General features: G+C 36.9%; 1 protein-coding gene across 1 annotated transcript in view; it reads left to right on the top strand.

Annotated features, from left to right (window-relative positions):
* LOC127678094 (vomeronasal type-2 receptor 26-like) overlaps positions 1–21,210 on the top strand; it is a 42,070-nt gene that overhangs the window by 7,630 nt on the left and 13,230 nt on the right. The window contains exons 3-6 of the mRNA XM_052172900.1: positions 2,337–3,146; positions 11,334–11,543; positions 14,313–14,327; positions 15,474–15,597. Coding sequence (XP_052028860.1) covers positions 2,337–3,146; positions 11,334–11,543; positions 14,313–14,327; positions 15,474–15,597 — 1,159 coding nt within the window. The remainder of the gene's footprint in view (positions 1–2,336; positions 3,147–11,333; positions 11,544–14,312; positions 14,328–15,473; positions 15,598–21,210) is intronic.

The raw sequence follows: 21,210 nt of genomic DNA, 5'->3' as shown, positions 1-21,210 counted from the left end.
AGGATTAATATAGTTAAAATGGCCATTTTGCCAAAAGCAATATACAGATTCAATGCAAAACCCTTCAAAATCCGAACTCAGTTCTTCATAGAGTTAGAAAGAGCAATTCTCAAATTCTTCTGGAATAACAAAAAACCCAGAATACCTAAAACTATTCTCAAATTCTGGGGGAATCATTATCCCTGACCTCATGTAATACTACAAAGCAATAGTGTTAAAAACTGCATAGTATTGGTACATTGACAGGCTGGCAGATGGATGGAACAGGATTGAAGATCCAGAAATGAACCCACATACCTCTGGCCACTTGAACCTCGACAAAGGGGCTGAAAACATCCAATGGAAAAAAGATAGCCTTTTCAACAAATGGTGCTGGTTCAACTGGATGTCAGCATGCAGAAGAATGTGAATTGACCCATCCTTATATCCTTGTACTAAGCTCAACTCCAAATGGATCAAGGACCTCCACATAAAGCCAGACAGTCTGAAGCTAATAGAAAAGATACTGGGGAAGACCCTTGATAACATCGGTATGGGGGAGAAAGTTCCTGAACAGAACACCAATAGTGTATGCTCTAAGATTGAGAATTGACAAATGGGACCTCATAAAATTACAAAGTTTATGTAAGGCAAAGAACACCATCAAAAGGACAAATTGGCAACCAACAAACTGGGAAAATATCTTCACCAACCCTACATCAGATAGAGGGCTAATATCCAATATATACAAAGAACTCAAGAAGTTAGACCCCAGAAAACCAAATAACCCTATAAAAATGGGGTACAGAGCTAAACAAAGAATTTTCACCTGAAGAACTTCGGACGATGGAGTAGTATCTTAAAAAATGCTCAACTTCATTAGTCATTAGGGAAATGCAAAACAAAACAACCCTGAGATTTCACCTTACACCAATTAGAATGGTTATGATTAAAAATTCAGGAGACAGCAGTTGTTGGCCAGGATGCAGAGAAAGAGGAACACTCTTCCACTGCTGGTGGTGTTGGAAATTGGTACAACCGCTCTGAAAGTCATTCTGGCCGTTCCTCAGAAAACTGGGCATGTCACTTCCAGAGTACCCTGCTATACCACTCCTAGGCAAATACCCAGAGGTTTCCCCAGCATGTAATAAGGATACAGTATTACTTTTTCTTCTCCCCATCCATCCCTTTCTCCCAATTAATTAACATATATATTGAGAGTCTGTAATCAATTATCATGATGGATCCAATAAGTGAAATGTTTACTAAACATCTAAACTCAGATGCCTGGGGAGAAATCAGTTCGTAGGACGAGGTCATGAACTGTGGTTTTAGGGCATGACCTAGTGGGCATCTGATTTTAGGAGATTATATTTTAGGAAGTTTGTGTTGAAAGGAGACCAAGTTCCAGTCTGAGCCATAGATACCAGGATATCTCTCTACAATGATACCCATGGAGAGAGAGATAGAAGATTCAGTAAGTTTGACTGATAGAATTGGCCAATCCTTGGAAATATATTCCCAGACTAAAGAAAGAATCCTGGAACTCATAAAAGAGCACTTATTTAGGAAAGGACTGTTTTTTTGTTTTGTTTTGTTTTGTTTTGTTTTGTATTTTTTTTTTTTTTTGCCATCATTAGATTAAGGCAAGTGAGTAATTTCATATAGCAGATTAGGTAATTAATGCTCTAGCCTGCTCCCTATCCCAAAGGTGATAGTCCATAGGAATGACAGTGTAGACAACTCAACTGACATTTTCTGGTAAGAAGGATTGCAACATGATTGGGTGACCGGGAGGTCCTTTTAGAAGAAATTTTATAACAATCACTGAGGTAGAAAGCCATCTTCCTAACCTAAGCAAGCTTATTTTAAGATACTTGACTATGGATTAAAAGAGACAAAAGACTTAGAAACTTCAATAATGGATTTTACAATGCTCCACAGATTCCGTTTGTTTGTTTGTTTGTTTTTGTTCTTTTGAAAATTTTTTTTGGATTTGTGACATCAAGTAAACAGGCCTTTAGTGTTAATGTTTCTCCACTTCTATTATCAGGAAGATGAAAGTTTTGAACTGACAGATTTGTAAATGGTTGTGTTTGACTGGTATTACTTGAGTGGAGATCAGGAGATGGACAATCGGTGGCCTTTTTTCATATGTTCTATAAAAGGACAAAGGAAAAAGTACATTTTGTATATGCAGTGAAGAGTAAATAGCATAGGTAACAAATTGTTATTACTTAGTAACGTTATTTAACTGTTCAATTTCTCCTAGGGTGCATAAGCAGAAAAGGTAAATAAAATCATTTGAGAATAAATCTAATTGTCCTGACTCATGAGGTAACTTTCTTTTTGTTCAGATCAGCTATGCTCCTTTTGATGCTAGTCTTGGGACCAGAGTGTGGCTCCAGTCTCCTTACCAGTTTCCTGTTCACACTGAAGCTCTTTACCAGGGAATTATTCAACTGCTGCTATACTTCACTTGGTTCTGGGTTGGTTTGTTGGTTCCGGATGATATGAGGGGGGAACACTTCATTAAGGAAATCACAGAGGAGATGATCAACCATGGAATTTGTGTTGCATTTGCAGAAAAGGGTCCAGTATTTCCTTTTTTTGGTGAAATAGGCTGGTACCAATTAATAGGGCATCTCATATTGACACGTGTTGTCATTGCATTTGGTAATACTCATGATTTTTGGCCGCTTGTGTCTCTCCTCATTTACGGTTCTATTTTTGGTAATATCTGGATCACAACTTCTGATTGGTATACTACCATATCACCCTTTAAACAAAACCCAATTTATAAATATTTTCGTGGAACTTTCTTATTTTCTGTTCACAAGAATGAAATACTTGGATTCAAGGATTTTCAAAGAAGTGTTCATCCTAGAAAATACCCTCATGATATCTTTATCCAGGATGTGTGGTCAAGTTTATTTGAATGTCCACATTTTTATGAGCATGGAGTCAGGAAACTAAGTCAATGTGAGCAAAATAGCAGCCTGAGCACACGATCTCTGAATGTTTGGGATATGGATACCTCACCTTTGAGCTACAAAATCTATGCATCTGTGCATGCCATTGCCCAGGCACTTCATGAGGAGCTGTCACTCAGTGCGAATGGAGACTCATTCGATAAAGGTGGGCTCCAGGCTCCTCTCCCATGGAAGGTAAAATAGCTATGTTTATGCTTTCCTAGAGTATTAGGCCCTGGCTTTTAATTTCTGAATTTTGATTCATCATCTGACATAGTTAGTGTTAGAAAAACATTTCTTATGCTAGCATGCTTCTTTGTGCTACTATCTCCTACTCAAAGTATTCATGTTTATTCAGTAGCATAAGGTAGCATAAAGAAATAGTTTGAAAAAAACATGTTATAGGCTTTAAAGTTGAGCTAACATTTCTATCAGAAAACAATATGTGAATGCTGTTGAGAAAATGATATTCCTAGTTTAAACAAATACAAACAATATCCTTTATTACTGCTTTTAATATTCTGTGAATTAATGATAATACACAACAGAGGAGATTTGTACAAATATAATTGTGGCATATTTTAAGGATTTTAGGAACATTTGATGCCTAAAGTTTGTTTTGTTTTGATAAACAGACCCTAGAAAAATACATAGCTTTTATGAGACTAGACAATATCATCTATGACTGTTCTCCAGCCTACAGGAGGCTGAGGCAGAAGGATCATGAGTATGAAGCCAGTCTGGGCTGTACAGGCACCCCTTGGTTGTAAGATGAAGTCTATCTGACGGAAACTCAAATAGGCACTGCTCTTTGACTATAGCAGAATATCAAGAGAATTTTGTTCTTTTGACTTGTTGCTGTTGTGGTCTATTGTACTTGGTTCTACCTTAGGTCTCTGAGCCACACAGCCTCAGATTACTGAGAATCTAGGCAGTGTCTTTCATGGGTTGTCTCTCATGTCCTGAGCCTCGAGTTAAACCAGTCGTTGGTTGGCCATTCCCACACATTCTGAGTCACTATTGCCACAGTACATCTTCTCAGGACAGATTGTGAGCTTAAGGTTTGTTGAATGGTTTGGTGTCCCACATGCACAACTGGAAACATTGCCTGGTTACAGAAGATGGCCAGTTCAGGTTCCATATCCTCCATTACTAAGTTCTCACTAAGGTGACCCTCATAGGTTTCAGGAAGTTCCATTTCACTAGGTTTGACATTGACTGTAATTGCCCCAGTATTTCATCTCTCTCTATCTCTCTGTCCATACCTTTTCCCTGTGTACTGCCCTTCCCAAATTTTTCCTTCTTGTTCCCATCTCCATATACCCTCTCATCTGCCCAACAAATCTTTTGCATTCCCAGGTATATTCATTTGACCGGTCTACCCCCATCCCCAAGAACCCACCTTGTTTCTTACCCTCTTCAATTAGTATTCCATTACGTAAATATACCACATTCTCTTTATCCATTCTTCCATTGATAAACATCTACTTTGCTTCTAGTTTCCTGATATTTTAAACAAGACACTAAGAACTAATTGACCAAGTGTCCTTGTGATAAGATGTAGTGTCATTTTTGTATATGCTCAAGAGCGGTATAGATGGGACATGAGGTAGATAGATTCCCAATTTTCTGAGGATCCATCAAAATTATCTCTAAAGATGCTGTACAAATTTGGACTCCCTGCATCAATGTAATTGTGTTCCTCTTTCTCCATATTTTTGCCATCATGAGCTTTAATTTTTATCACTGATTTTAGCCATATTGACATGTGTACAAGGCAAGCTCAAAGTAGTTTTGATCTGCATTTCCCTAATGAATAAGGATGTTTAATATTATTTTATATATTTCTTACCCCATTGAGAATTCTCTGTTTAACTCCATACCTAATCTTACAAATTAGGTTGGTGCTTTGTTGATGCCTTGGGTTTTCAATTCTTTATATATTTTGTGTATTATATCTCTGTCAGATTTAGAGTTGGTAAAAAAAAATGCTTTTCCATTCTGATGACTGCCATTTTGTCTTATTGATGTTGTCCTTTGCCTCTCAGAAGCTTTTTGCTGTCATGAGGTCTTATCTGTGTTCGATTTAGAAAGTTTCTCCTGTGCTAGGATGTGTGTAATTAAATAATTAAGTAATTTTTCACAGCACATTCCACACTACCTTCCCTAAAGCTCTGGGTTCTCAAATGAAAGACACACACAAAGCCTTTATAATTTAATATGCTTAAAATATCTCAATCGTTGGGCCACTTCCTAACCTCCATTGGCTAATATACCTCCTTCTGATAATCCAGGGTTATTATGTTCACTACTTTTTCTTCCATCAAGGATTGGTTTCTAGCAGCTATGAGCATGTAAATTTTCTCATTTAAAAAGTTTTTTCGGCAACACAATTGCCATTCACATTATAAGAATTTATAAATATTTTCAATGCTAGTCCTTATTTATCTTCCATAAAGTTCAGTGTTCCATCAAGTGTGTTTTAATGTTGTGATCATCATCTAGCCTTAATTTTTGAAAAGGGCTAATATGGATCTAGTAGTATTCTTCAACATTTAGATAGCCAGTTAGATCAGCACCATTTTCAAATATGCTATCCTTTTTCAATTGTGTGTTTATGGATTCTTTATAAAAAAATAAGGTGTCCATTCATGTATGGATTTATGTCTGGGTTTAAAATTTGATTCCATTGCTCACAATGTCTGTTTCTTAGAGACTATTTTGTGGTATTCATTACTATAGCACTGTGGTACACTTTATAATTAGGGATGGTGTTACTTCTGGAATTTCTTTTACTGTTTATTATGTTATTCTACTGATCCATGAGCATGTGATATATTTCCGTCATCTGATATATTCCTCAATTTCTTTCAAAGACTTGAACTTTTTTCATACTAGTCTTTTGCTTCCTTGATTTGGCTACTCCAAAGTACTTTATATTTTGTGGTTATTGTGTAGAGTGTTGTTTCCCTGATTTTTTTCTCAGTCTGTCATTTGTATGTAGGAAGGCTACTAATTATTTCTTTGAGTTACTCTTTTATCCAGGCACACTGCTTTTCTTTTCTTTTCTTTTCTTTCTTTCTCTTTCTCTCCCTTTCTTTCTATCTTTAATTCTTTCTTTCATTCTTTCTTTTTTATATTCTTTGTTTACTTTCCAAATTATTCTCCCTTTCCTTGTTTCCACCTCCCTCTAAGTTTCAAAGCCATCTTCTCTCTACCAGTTGAAGAATCAATCCCCTCTCCCTTCTCTGTCTTGGCAATCCTCTACAATGCTGCATCAAGTCTTTCTAGGACCAGGCCATCTCCTTCCTTCTTCTTGGGAATGATTTGATATGTGAGTTGTGTATTGGGTGTTCAGAGCTTCTGGACTAATATCCACTTATCAGTGACTGCATTCCATGTGTGTTCTTTTGTGAATGAGTTACCTCACTTAGTATGGTATTTTCCAGTTCAACCATTTGCCTAAGAATTCCATGAATTCACTGTTTTTGATTGCTGGGTAGTATTCCCTTGTGTAAATATACCATATTTTCTGTATCCATTGCTCCATTGAGGGACATCTGGGTTCTTTCCAGGTTCTGGCTATTATAAATAAGGCTGCTATGAACATATTGGAGCATGTGTCCTTATTGCATGCTGGGGAATCCTCTGAGTGTATGCCTAGGAGGGGTATAGCAGGGTCCTCAGGAAGTGTCATGCACAGTTTTCTGAGGAGCCGCCAGACTGATATCCAGAATGGTTGTACCATCTTACAATCCCACCAGTAGTGGATGAGTGTTCCTCTTTCTCCACATCCACTCTAGCACCTGTTTCTCCTGAGTTTTTGATCTTAGCCATTCTGACACGTGTGACATGAAATCTCAGGGTTGTTTTGATTTGCATTTTCCAGATGATTAAGGATGTTGAACATTTATTTAGGTGCTTAGCCACTCGATATTTCTTAGGTGAAAATTCTTTGTTTAGCTCTGTACTCCATTTTTAAAGGGGGATATTTGGCTCTCTGGAGTCTACCTTCTTGAGTTCTTTGTATATCTTGGATATCAGCCCAATGTCAGATGTAGTGTTGGTAAAGATCTTATCCCAATTTGCTTTTGCTGTTTTATCCTTTTGACAGTGTCCTTTGCCTTACAGAAACTGTGTAGTTTTATGAAGTCCCATTTGGCAATTCATGATCTTAGGGCACAAGCTATTGGTGTTCTGTTGAGGAAATTTTCTCCTGTGACCATGTCCTCAAGGGTCTTCCACAGTTTCTTTTCTATTAGTTTCAGTGTGTCTGGCTTTATGTGTAGGTCCTTGATCCACTTGGAGTTGAGCTTAGTACAAGGAGATAAGGATGGATCAATTCGCATTCTTTGGCATGCCGACCTCCAATTGAAACAGCGCCATTTTTAAAAAAGGCTATCTTTTTTCCACTGGACATTTTCAGCTCCTTTGTTGAAGATCAAGTGACCATAGGTGTGTTGGTTCATTTCTGGGTCTTCAATCCTATTCAATTGAGACACGTGCCTTTCAATGTACCAATACCATGCAGTTTTTTAACACTATTGCTCTGTAGTATTGCTTGAAGTCCAGGATACTGATTCCCCCCAGAAGTTCTTTTACTGTTGAGAATAGTTTTAGCCATCCTGGGTTTTTATTATTCCAGATGAGTTTGAGAATTACTCTTTCTAACTCTATGAAGAACTGAGTTAGGATTTTAATGGGGATTACATTGAATCTGTATTTTGCTTTTGGCAATATGGCCATTTTAACTATATTAATCCTGCCAATCCATGACCATGGGAGATTTTTTTCCATTTTCTGAGGTCTTCTTCAATTTCCTTCTTCAGAGACAGGAAGTTCTTGTAACACAGATCTTTCACTTGTTTGGTTAGACTTACACCAAGATACTTTAAATAGTTTGTGGCTATTGTGAAGGGTATCATTTCGAGTTTTTATGTTCTTGTTTGCATCCTTTTATCTCCTTCGGCTAATTTACTGTGTAAGGTCCAATTTATTAATAACATCTCTTATCTCCAGTATTTATTGAGCTTTTGTCTCACTGACTCATGCATTAATGATAGTGGTATATTATAGTCTCCCACTATCAATATGTGAGATCAATGTGTGATTTGAGGTTTTTTATTATTTTAATTTTATTTTTCTGTATTCTCTGTTTACTTTCCAAATATTTTCCCTTTTCCATTTTCCCCAACCCCATAAGTTCCTTAAGCCCTATTCCCTCTGCCCATTCTCCTAAAACCCCCTCCTACTTCTCTGTACTGGTACTCCCCTACAATGCTGGAACGAGCATTTTCAGGATCTAAGACATCTCCTTCCTTTTTCTTGGGAGTCATTTGATGTGTGAATTGTGTCTTGGGTATTCTGAGTTTCTGAGCTAATATCCACATATCAGTGACTGTATTCTATGTGTGTTCTTTTGTGGTTGGCTTACCTCACTTAGGATGATATTTTCCAGATCCAACCATTTGCCTAAGAATTTCATGAATTCATTGTGATTTGAGATTTCCTGGTGTTCTTTTAACAGACTTGGGTTTAGATGTTTGTGGTATAGTTGTTGAGAATTGGGATGTCATATTGGTGGATTTGTCATTTCATGAGTATGAATGTTCTTTCCCATCACTTTTGAGTAATTTTCATTTGAAGTCTATTTTGTCAGGTGTTAGAATATCTATTCTACCTTGACTTTTAGGTCCATTTGCTTAGAAAACTTTTCCCCAACCCTTTACTCACAGGTAGCAACTATCTTGATTTTGAGATGTGTTTCATATGTGCTTTGAAAGATTGGATCTCGTTTTCAGATCCATTCTGTTAGCCTGTGTCTTTCTATTGAGGAATTGAGTCCGTTGATATTGAGAAATATCAATGTGGCTTTTTGTTTTTATCTGGCCAGAAGTGGTGGAATGTGAGTATGAGTGTATGTGTGTTTGCTTTTCTGCATTCTTCCCTCTTTTGGTTTTTCTGCTGTGAGGTTATGTATTTCTTATGTTTTCATTGGTGTATTTTACATCCTAGGGTTGGAGTTTTCATTTTAGCACAATCTGTAGAAATCAATTTGTGGACACATATTGTTTAAATTTGTATTTATCACAGAATATCTTGTTTTCTCCATCAATGGTGATTGAAAGTTTTGCTGTGGTATCTTAGAGACTACTATGTAATTGTCTAGACCTTTCTGGCCTTTAGTGTCTCCACTGAGATATTTGTGTAATTTGAATACGTCTACCTGTATATGTTACTCGGCCTTTTCTCCTTGAAGCATTTATTTTTCTTTCTATGTTCTATAGGTTCAGTGTTCTGATTGCTGTATAGCAAAGTGAGTTTATTTTCTGATCCAATCTATTTTGTGTTCTAAATACATCTTGTACCTTTATAGGCATTTTTAAAGGAATTAGGTATTTTTTCCTTTTTAGAGTGTGTTAAATATGGTCCTTTGAACTAGGATATTCTCCTTGTTCTATACCCATTATATTGATTTGTATTTCTTTTATATTTGTTCTTTCTCAGTGCCCCATATTTCCTGCATGTTTTGTGTCAGGGACACTGACTCTCCCTGTGGATTTCATGTCAACTAGCACACATTCAAGTCGGGACAGATTTTTATTTGTCTGGTTGAGGGTAGTGTTTTATGCTAATTTGTTTCTGTTTTAAATTCATGAATTTAGTGAACTCACCTTAAATTCACTATTAATCTTTTTAATAATGTGTATCATGTCAGAATTTTCTTTTTCTTTTTTTTAAATTGGATATATTTATTTACATTTCAAGTGATTTTTCCCTTTCTTGGATCCCCCTACCACAAAAGACCAATAGGCCCTCTTACTTCCCCCTGTTCCTCAATCCACCCCTTCCCTGTCCTGATATTCCCCTATACTACTGCACTGAGCCTTTCCAGGACAGGGGGGCAGTCCTTTCTTTTTCTTGCTCGTCGTTTGATATGTGAATTGTGTCTTGGGTACTCCAAGCTTCTAGGTTAATATCTGTTTATCAGTGAGAGCATACCATGAGTGTTCTTTTGAGACTGGGTTACCTCACTTAGGATGATGTTCTCCAGTTCCATCCATTTGTCTAAGAATTTCATGAAGTCATTGTTTCTAATGGCTGAATAGTACTCCATTGTGTGTGTGTGTGTGTGTGTGTGTGTGTGTGTGTGTATACACACACACACACACACACACACATACACATACACACACACACACATTTTCTGTATTTATTCCTCTGTTGAGGGACATCTTGGTTCTTTCCAGCTTCTGGCTATTATAAATAAGATTGCTATGAACATAGTGGAGCATGTATTCTTATTATATGCTGAGGAATCCTCTGGGTATATACCCAGACGTGGTATACCATGGTCCTTCTGAAGTATCATTCCCAGTTTTCTGTGGAGCCGCCAGACTGATTTCCAGTGTGGTAGTACCAGCTTGCAACCCCACTAGCAGTGGAGGAGTGTCTCTCTTTCTCCACATCCTCACCAGCAACTGTTTTCTCCTGAGTTTTTGATCTTAGTCATTCCAACTGGTGTGAGGTGAAATCTCAGGTTTGTTTTGATTTGCTTCTGCCAGAGTGAAACGTGCCAAAAAGACAGAAAAGCAGAATAGACAACAGGGAGAATTTTTTCACATTAATTCTAGCCTCACTGCTGTGTCCTGCAGCAAAGGTTTGTGGTGTCTTTAGCAGTAGGATCTTACCATCTGGTTCTTATATGAAACCAAAGGAAATGATCATAACCTGCATTGCCTTGGTGTCTTTTGGGTGCTTCTTAACTGCCACAAGGATATTTTATATATAATAAACTATAGTACCTCTCTAAGTTCTTTTTAAATTGCCCTTTTCTTCGTAACTAGTTTAAGTTGTAGCTATATATGACTTTTTCATAATCTTCAAGTTTTGTTAACTTACCCTACACTATTCGCTCTGACTCCCATCCACCATTGCAACACTCCATCACATGTTCCTACACATTTCTGTACCACAGATGTTCTTCTTTTGCTACATTCCTTATTTACAAATTTCATATTTTAAAATCTGAAAATGGTATTTTATTTGAACTTTCTTGAGTTATGTAGAGTGGTGAAAAAATGTGTTTTTTCTGAAAACCCTTATGCAAAAGTTTAAAGCACCTCATTCAAACTGTTTTTATTTTTCATAGTTTTTCATGTCTGAATAGTGGTGATAGAGCTGGTGAAAAGCATATAACAATGTTAATGTGTTCGTATAGCCCTATATATACTAGCGTTATGATAAATGTGTGATAAATGAAACAAAAACCAAAGCAACTGGAACATACAGTGAGTAAAAGAGAGGGCAGTTATAGTAACCAGGTTTATTTGCAACCTAGTGAGTTATACTGGAATTTCTGACAGTTATTTTCTCTTTTAGCTCCATCAATTTTTACAAAAAGGCCAACTTTGGAGAAGCATCAATGAGGAGGACAATGTGAACCAGGAAGTTTCAGCAACCAAACTTGACATCTTTAATTACCAGTCTCTGCAGAGTGGTACAAAAGCTCAAGTGAAAGTTGGCGAGTTTGTGTTTGAATCTCACAGTGTTCAGCATTTTTACATAAATGAGAAACTTATAAATGTTGATGTACAGGTGAGTATCTTTAAAGCCAGCACTTGTGGGAAAAACAAAAAAGAGTGGAGTGTGCAGTAGATGGTCGTAGCAGGTCTTTCATAGGAGAGCTCTGCCATTCAGATCCTGAGTGGATAGGAAAACCAGCAGGACCAAACACACTGAAGGCCCCCAGGACAGGAGCTGCAGGGCTAGTGCGCATGGCTTTTCACACTGCTCTGAGTACCTGTTATGGGTGAAGCTGCTTAGCTGTGAGGGGGCTAGGCAGACTGAGAGGAGGCTGGCTTTGATCCTTTCCCATGGCAGCTGGGAATGCTGAGGCTTGCTCTGTGCTTTTACAAGGCAGGTTTAATAAAAGAGAAAGTTCATAGTTTTTTGTTTTATTATTAAAAAATAATAAAAGGAGAAAAGAAGAAAGAGAAGATAGAGAGATGATTGATCTCCATGACCATATGAAAGAGAAAATAAGAGTGAAAGAGACGAGAGAGACAGAGAGACAGAGACAAAGACAGAGTTAGAAGGGAGTACTATAAAAGACAACTAGGAGAGGCAGGAAGTATGCACTTATAATAAGCTGAGTTAACCTAGAATTTGCTAGGTAACCGAGGGGCAGGGAAAGCCTGGCTGTAGCCAGGTAACTGCAGAGGTGGAGTCCAGCACACAGGAATGGGGCATGCCACATGTGATGGATGGCCACAGGATTATGGAGTTGAGTCCCAGAGTGGCCTTGCTGAACCAAGACACACACACCATGGTCCCACAAGCACTATGTACAGTGCTCATTGTGGCATTCCTCAGAGAACAGGGTTAAGGGAATGTTGATTGCCATCAGTCTGAGAGTTCCCTTATTTTGTCCTTTCTAATGCTGAATACCAGAACTTTCTGCCCAAGAATCACTGTAAGAATTACTGATTCATTTCGGATTAATTCTTCTGATGGTTTCATTCTTGCAATGATCAGATACATCCATGGCTTACCTAGAAAATAAAAAAAAAAAGAAAAAGGAAACATCTTGGACAGTTATTTGGATGGATAATAGTGGTCAAGACTTTAGTGGAAGTAACTGCCTTCACTAAACAAATAAAATAAACACATATGGATGAAAGCAGTCTCCCCAAATAAGGATTTACAAATGTAACTTTGATTTTTATGAAGTTAATTATCATCTCTGAGGCTTACTGCTATCCTAATCCTACTTCAGGATGCTTCTAGACTCCTATAGTCTATTCTAGTTCTAGAATATTTACAGCTTTTGAGACTTAATGCTGAAGAAGCTCCTCATCTCTACCTCTTTCTGAGTTCTGGCTGGCTGGTTCAATTCAGGTATTCTGGCTCAATGTCTTCTTTAAGCTGATTGTTTCAAGCTGACTTCTCTCAGTTTCTGATTGAATTTGCTTTGCTTTGCTTCATACTAAGTTTGTCAATATATTCTAATCTTTTGGCTCCTTCTCAAGTTCTCCTGGATCTCTCATTATCTGTGTCTAGCTTGTACTCTCTACAACCCCTCTCTGTACAACTGTGCAGGTAAAATTCATTGACCCCCAACCCTCATGCACTATTACTTTATGTTTCTAACAGAAGTCATCTAGGAAATGCTATGACAAGTGAGTAAAATTTCTGGAGATAGTCCACATTTTTGAGGAGTTGTAATGGACTCACTCTGAGAGGCAAAGACCCCAGAGACTTTGACTGAGATATTGCTCCTCTTTCCACTCTGTATTGTGTAACTTAATTTACTATGTATTTATTCATTCTGTTGGGTACATTTACTTCAGAATCAATATGAAGATATACTTTCATGTAATAAGGCTATTTTGATGAATTGATGATTTTCTAATTGCTGATCATGATTTTAAATAGCTCCTATATTGATACAAGTATTGTCAAGGGCCCTATAAAATAAAAGTTGCAAATAGAGCTCTTTATAACTTCATGTTTCTTGGATTAATTGTGCTAGGGAAAAAACAGATTGGAAAATGTAATGAGCAATGAGAAAACATTTATTCAATGATAAGTCTAAGAAGTACCCTATAAGTGTTTACTGTGGAAAAGCAAGGCCATATGAAACTGTTGCTTTAAACTTATAATGAACTGCTACAATTAAACACTGCTTTGAATTTATAATATCCTTTTTGCTTTAATTCCCCCTTTTTAATATTGTGTGTATGAAGTAATATTTTTTACATAGGTTTTTGTATCAAAAAAGCTATAAAAAACTGGAAGCAATAATAAAGACTTGGAGCAGCCTCTTTCCGCTTTGTCCACTGTTTTTTTGTCTGTGCCCCTTACTTTGACTTTCTTAATCTCTTTTCTTTTCTTCCATTCCTTCTTTCTTTTCTTTTCTTCCTACCTTTCTTAATTCCTTCCTTCATCCCTTTTCATTTTCCTTTTCCCTCCCTACTTCCTTCCTTGCTTCTTTCTTTCCTTCCTTCCTTCCTTCCTTCCTTCCTTCCTTCCTTCCTTCCTTCTTTTTCCTTTCTTCCTTACCTCACCCCTCTTCCCCTCTCTCCCTGTTCTTTCTTTCTTTCTTTCTTTCTTTCTTTCTTTCTTTCTTTCTTTCTTTCTTTCTTTCTTTCTTTCTTTCTTTCTTTCTTTCTTCCTTTCTTTCTTTCCTTCTTTCCTTCCATGGGCTATGGAAGAGTTCTACAAATTTGAGCCTCTTGCTTGATTAACAAGAGGTCCCTGAGTCAATGTCTAATGAGTTCAAATAACTAAGTTTCTTTTCATAATCAAATCCTACTGCATCAGGAGTCAATTGCAAGAAGACATCAGCTTTTGTCCCAGGAAAAGCAAAACCAAGTTAATTGTCCAAAGCCATCAGCTTCTACCACCAGAATAGAGAGAATTAAATATCCAGAAGCCATCAGTTTCTGGGCCCCAGAACAGTAAGAAAGTGTTAATGGTCAAAGGTCTTCATCCTTTGTCCTTCATCTGTCCCTGTGTCCTACCTCAGTACCTGATTGTAGAAGCTAGCACCCTAGTCAATTGCTATTCTTTCCTGTCTATTCTAAAGAGAGTTTGGTGTTTCCTATCTCTGACTCATTCTGTCAAATCCTTCTCTGATTTGTCACTGTACCTGTCCATCAATTGGAAGATAATTTTAAACATGGGTGCTTTATTCTACAAACTAACTCTCCCTTCTTTGTTGGGATTAAGGATATATTCTGGGATTGAGCCATGCCACAACTAGAAAAAGATTTTTCAGTAAATATCATGATCATACGTTTCACAGTGTGAATCAATATCCTGTGACAGATATTTCTGTATTTCAATGTAAAATTATAGGCACACTCATAGCCTTATTGCTGTAACTGTTCACAATGATCATTTCTGTGATGTGATAAAAATAGGTGATATGTAGTAATGTGGAACATTATGATCCTCAAGAGACTTGATAAGTTTTATCTAATGCAAAACACTGGGTACATCAACCACCCCAAGGCAGGTCTCATATCCAGGAGTAGTTGGTCAGCACAAGAAGGGAATCCACAATACATGTATACTTTTATTTGGTTACAGGTTTGTTTTTATTTCTTTTGCTTTATGTGATGTTGTATTTTATTTTCAAGATTTTGATGCTTAGTTGAGTTTTGGGGACTTCCGTCTATTCTTTTGAGAAAGAACTCAAATTTGGGCAGGTTTAGAGAGGGAGAGAACCTGGACAGAAATGAGGAAAGGAAAGGACATGATCAAAATACATCAATTAAATAAAATGAAATAAATGAAAGCAAGAAAATCAATCAAACAATGAAATAAAATAAAGCAACAGTTCAAAAAGAGAATTAGAGGAACGGAGAAACAGGCAATTTGGCTTCACATTCTCTAAAATTGTGGTAGTTCTTCTTTATTACAGTACACAGATGTCCTGCTGAAATTTACAATCTCGAAGCTAATATTGAATGTCATGAGCTGACCGCCTGATCTCCTCTCATGTCTCCTATACAGACTCCTTTTGCTCATTGCAACCGAAGTTGTCTACCTGGATTTAGGAAAATACAAGGCTATGGGAATACATTTTGTTGTTATGATTGTGACCCATGTCCAGCTGGAGAGATTACAAATGAAACAGGTATTTATAAAATGGTTCTGAATGTGGAAAAGATGCACCACAAGATAGTGGTGATAACACAAGACCTGAAGACACAGTTATATTCATGTTGCTGACTCTCAGTACTTTAAAAAAAAGTTAATTCTGGGTGGTGGTGGTGAATTTCTTAATGCCAACTCTCAGTATGTGGATCTCTGAGTTCAAAGCAATCCAGATCCACAGAGTGAGTTCCAGGACAGCCAGGGATAAACAGAGAAACCCTGTCTTGGAAACAACCCCAAAACAAACAAAAACTTTGATCTCAACCCAGTCATTTTCGTTACTGATGTTTATCTGTTAGTTTTATTTGCTATGCTGTGTGTATTGATCTCAAACTCCTTGGATCCAGCAATTCTCCAGGCTGAGCCTTCTGGGTGACTATGACCACAGGAGTGTTCTCCTGTATCTGGTCTAGCTTTGTCTTCTGCACTTCTGCTTTGAGTTTAAGTTTCTTTTCTTTTTATCCCTGCTTTTCACTACTGATTGTATAATAGCTAGAGCAGTATTAATGAGTAAGGTTAGTGCTCTCTGTATACTGTATACATTTATTGTTCTCTGTATACCCTAAACTTTGAGATGCATTATAGAGCATTACCTTATGTCATGATTACAATAAATATTAATATTAGCAATGGTTTTTATACAGAAATTTGACTTCCAAGAGACCATATATGTTGCTCAGGTCATAAACCCTAGAGGCAGCTGAGACAAAATACAGACTTGTCAAGTGAGAGCAACTGCCAAAAATAGTGTATCAGAGTGACATTGATGGCAGATACAGCAGCCCTTTTCTGGAACCCTGGGACACTGGGATACTGGGACCCAGGGACCAGTTTCTATGGTGAATTGTAGAAACTCCATAAATATTTGTTTATGATTAAATAAGTATATCCTGTATGAAATAAAAGTTTCCTTTTGAAATAATTTGATTCCTCTGGGAGCTTTCATTATGCATTCCCTGGTGTGGTAAGTCAATATCAGGTCACTGTATAACCGAGTACTCAGAGATCCCAAAAGATGAATTATGCTGATACCAAATCCACACAAAGATCCAACAAAGAAAGAGAACGTCAGTCCAATTTCCCTTATGAATATCAATGCAAAAAAACCCAATAAAATTCTTGCCAATGGAATCCAAGAACACATCACATTCACCATGATCAAGTAGGCTTTATACCAGGGATGCAGGGATGGTTCAATTTAAGGAAATCCATCAATGCAATCCACTACATAAGCAAATTCAGTGAAAAAAAACAAAGGTCATTTAATTAGATGCTGAAAAAAACATTTGACAAAATTCAGCATCCTTTCATGCTAAGAGATTTGAAAAGATCCAGATTCCAAAGCCTATATCTACACAGAGTAAAAACAAAATTCAGCGAACCAATAGCCAACTTAAATGGAGAGAAATTTGAAGCAATCCCACTAAAATCAGGGAATAGACTAGGCTGTCCTCTCTCTCCATATCTATTCAATATAGTACTTGAAGGTCTAGCTAGAGCAATTAGACAACAAAGGGAAGTCAAAGGGTTACAAGTAGGAAAGGAGAAAATCAAGTTTTCACTATTTGAAGCTGATATAGTATACTTAATTGACCCAGAAAACTCCATTAGAGAATTCCTACAGCTGTTAACAATTTCAGCAAAGTGGTTGGATATAAAATCAACTCAAGCAAATGAGTAGCCTTCCTATACTTAAAGGATAAATGGGGTGAGAAAGAAATTGGGGAAATGACTCCCTTCAAAATAGTTACAAACAATATAAAATATCTAGGGGTGACTCTAACCAAACAAGTGAAAGATCTATATGACAAGAACTTCAAGTCTCTAAAGAAAGAAATCAAAGAAGACCTTAGAAAATGGAAAGATCTCCCATGCTTGTGTACTGGCAGAATTAATAAGTAAAAATGGCCATCTTGCCAAAAGCAATATACAGATTCAATGCAATCCCCATCAAAATCCCAACTCAATTCTTCACAGAGTTAGAAAGAGCAATTCTCAAATACATCTTGAATAAGAAAAAACCCAGGAGAGCAAAAACCATTCCCAACAGTAAAAAAACTTCTGGAGGAATCAGTATCCCATAGCTCAAGCAGTAATACAGAAAAATAGTATTCAAGCATATAAAAACTGCATGGTATTGGTACAGTGACAGGCAAGTAGATCAATGGAATAGAATTGAAGACCCAGAAATGAACCCACCACATACATATGTTTTCTTGATCTTTGAAAAATGAGCTAAAACCATCCAATTGAAAAATATTGCTTTTTCAACAAATGGTGCTAGCTCAACTGGAGGCTAGCATGCAAAAGAATGCAAATCGATCCATTCTAATCACCTTGTACAATGTTCAAGCCCAAGTGGATCAAGGACCTCCACATAAAACCAGACACAGTGAAACTAACAGAAAAGGAACTGGGGCCGAACCTTGAACACATGGGCACAGGGGAAATTTTCCTTAACAGAACAGTAATAGTTTAGGCTCTAAGATAAAGAATTGATAAATGGGGCCTCATAAAATTGCAAAGTTTCTGTAAGACAAAGGATACTGTCAATGAGACAAAATAGCAACCAACAAATTGATAAAAGGTCTTTACCAACCTTACATCTGACAGAGGGCTAATATCTAATATATACAAAGAACTCAAGAAGTTAGACTACAGAGAACCAAATAAGCCTATTAAAAAATGGGGGGGGGGCAGAGCTAAATAAAGAATTTTCAACTGAGGAGTATAGAATGGCTGAGAACCACCAAAAGAAATGTTCTACATCCTCAGTCATCAGGGAAATGCAAATCAAAACAACCCTGAGATTTCACCTCACAACAGTCAGAATGGCTAAGATCAAAAACTCAGCAGACAGCAGGTTCTGGACAGAATGTGGAGAAACAGGGACTCTCCTCCACTGCTGAATAGTACTCCATTGTGCATATATACTATATTTTCTATATCCATTTCTCTGTTGAGGGACATCTGGGTTCTTTCCAGATTCTGGCTATTATAAATAGCACTGCTAAGAACATAGTGGAGCATGTATCCTTATTCCATTGGAGAATCCTCTGGGTATATGCCCAGTAGTGGCATTGCAGGGTCCTCCTGGAGTATTATGCCCAGTTTTCTGGGGATCCGTTGAACTGATTTCCAGAGTGATTATACCACCTTGAAATCCCACCAGCAGATGAGGAGTGTTTCTTTTTCTCCACAACCTTCCAGCACCTGCTGTCTTCTGAGCTTTTTTCTTAGCCATTCTGACCAGTGTGAGGTGAAATCTCAGGTTTGTTTTGATTTGCATTTCCAGGATGACTCAGGATGTTGAACATCTCTTTAGGTGCTTCTCAGCAATTTGATATTCTTCATGTGAAAATTATTTGCTTAGTTCTGTACCCCATTTTAAATAGGGTTATTTGGTTCTCTGGAGACAAACTTCTTGAGTTCTTTGTATATATTGGATATTAGCCCTCTGTTGAATGTTGGGTTGGTAAAGATCTTTCCCCAATTTGTTGGTTGCAATTCTGTCCTATTAATAATGTCCTTTGCCTTACAAAAACTTTGTAATTTTATGAGGTCCCATCTGTCAATTCTTTATCTAAGGGCATAGGGTATTGGTGTTCTGTTTAGGAAAATTTCCCCTGTGACTGTATGTTCAAGGATCTTTCCAAGTTTGTTTTTTATTAGTTTTAAATTATCTGGTTTTACATGGAGTAACCCTTGATCCAGTTGGACTTCACCTTAGTACAAGGAGATAAGAATGTATAGATTTGAATTCTTCTGCATGTTAATCACGAGTTGAGTCAGCACCATTTGTTCATAAAGATTTTTTCCACTGCATGGATTTAGCTCCTTTGTCAAAAATCAAGTGACCATAGGTGTGTGGGTTCATTTCTGGGTCTTCAATTGTATTCTATTAATTTACATACTTGTCACTGTACCAATGCCATGCAGTTTTTAACAGTATTGCTCTGTATTATGGTTTGAGGTTTGGGATACTAATTTCCTCGGAAGTTTCTTTACTATTGAGAGTAGTTTTCAGTATCCTCGATTTTTTGTTATTCCAGATGACTTCATGAAATGCTCTTTCTAACTCTATGAAGAATTGAGTTGAGATTTTGATGAGGATTGAATTGAATTTGTAGATTGCTTCTGGCAAGATGGCCATTTTTACTATATTAATCCTGCCAATCCACGAGCATGTGAGATCTTTCCTTCTTCTGAGGTCTTTGATTTGTTTCTTTAGAGACATGAAGTTCTTGTCATATAGATCTTCACTTATTTTGTTATAGTCACACCAAGATATTTTATATTGTTTGTGACTATTTTGAAGAGTGTCCTTTACCTAATTTCTTTCTCAGTCTGTTTATCCTTTGAATATTGTAAGACTAGTGGCTTATTTGAGTTAATTTTATGTACGGCCACTTTGCTGAAATTGTTTATCAGCTATAGGACTTCTTTGGTGGAGTTTTTTAGTGGAGTCTGGTGGAGTCACTAAATAATACACTATCATATCTACAAATAATGATAATTTGACTTCTTTCTTTCTAATTTGTATCCTTTTGACCCCCTTCTGTTGTCTAATTTCTCTAAATAGAGCAGTACTATATTGAATAGATATGGAGAAAGAGGGCAGCGTTGTCTATTCCCTCATTTTAGTGGGATTGCTTCAAGTATCTCTCCATTTAAGTTGATGTTGGCACATGGTTTGCTATATACTGTTTTTGCTATGTTTAGATATGGGCCTTGGATTCCCGATTTTTCCAAGACTTTTAGCATGAAAGGATGCTGAATTTTGTCAAATACTTTTCCAGCATTTAATGAAATGACCATGTGGTTTTCTTCTTTGAATTTGTTTATGTAGTAAATTACATTGATGGATTTCTGTTTATTGAACCACCCCCTGCTTCCCTGGGATGAATACTATTTGATCGTGGTGAATGATCGTTTTGATGTGTTCTTGGATTCTGTTGGCAAGAATTTTTATTGAGTATTTTGGCATTGATATTCATAAGGAAAATTGGTCTGAAGTTCTCTTTATTTTTTGGATCTTTGTGTGGTTTTGGTATCAGTGTAATTGTGAATTCATAGAATGTGTTGGTTAGTGTTCCTTCTGTTTCTATATTGTGGAATAGTTTGAGGACTTTTGGTGTTAGGTCTTCTTTCAAGGTCTGAAATAATTCTGCTCTAAAACCATCAGAGTGTGCGCTTTTTTGGGGGGGGGGCTGGAAAACTTTCAATGACTACTTCTATTTCTTTAGGGGTTATTTACTGTTTAGATGATCTATTTCATCCTCATTTAATTTTGGTATTTGGTATTTGTATGGGAAATTGTCCATTTCCTCCAGATTCTCCACTTGTGTTTAATATAGGCTTTTGTAGTAGGATCTGGTGTTTTTTTTTTTAGTTTCCCCAGTTTCTGTTGTTATATCTCCCTTTTCATTTCTGATTTTGTTAATTTGCATACTGTCTCTGTGCCCTCTGGTTAGTATGGCTAATGGTTTATTTATCTTGTTGTTTTTATCAAAGAACAAACTCCTCATTGTGTTGTTTCTATGTATGCTTCTTTTTGTTTCTACTTGGTTGATTTCAGCCCTGAGACTGATGA

Source organism: Apodemus sylvaticus, chromosome 2 (assembly GCF_947179515.1).
Source record: "Apodemus sylvaticus chromosome 2, mApoSyl1.1, whole genome shotgun sequence".
In the NCBI taxonomy this organism is placed as follows: Eukaryota; Metazoa; Chordata; class Mammalia; order Rodentia; family Muridae; genus Apodemus; species Apodemus sylvaticus.
Note: the sequence above shows the minus strand (reverse complement) of the source record. Positions and strands in the feature narration are given on the sequence as shown.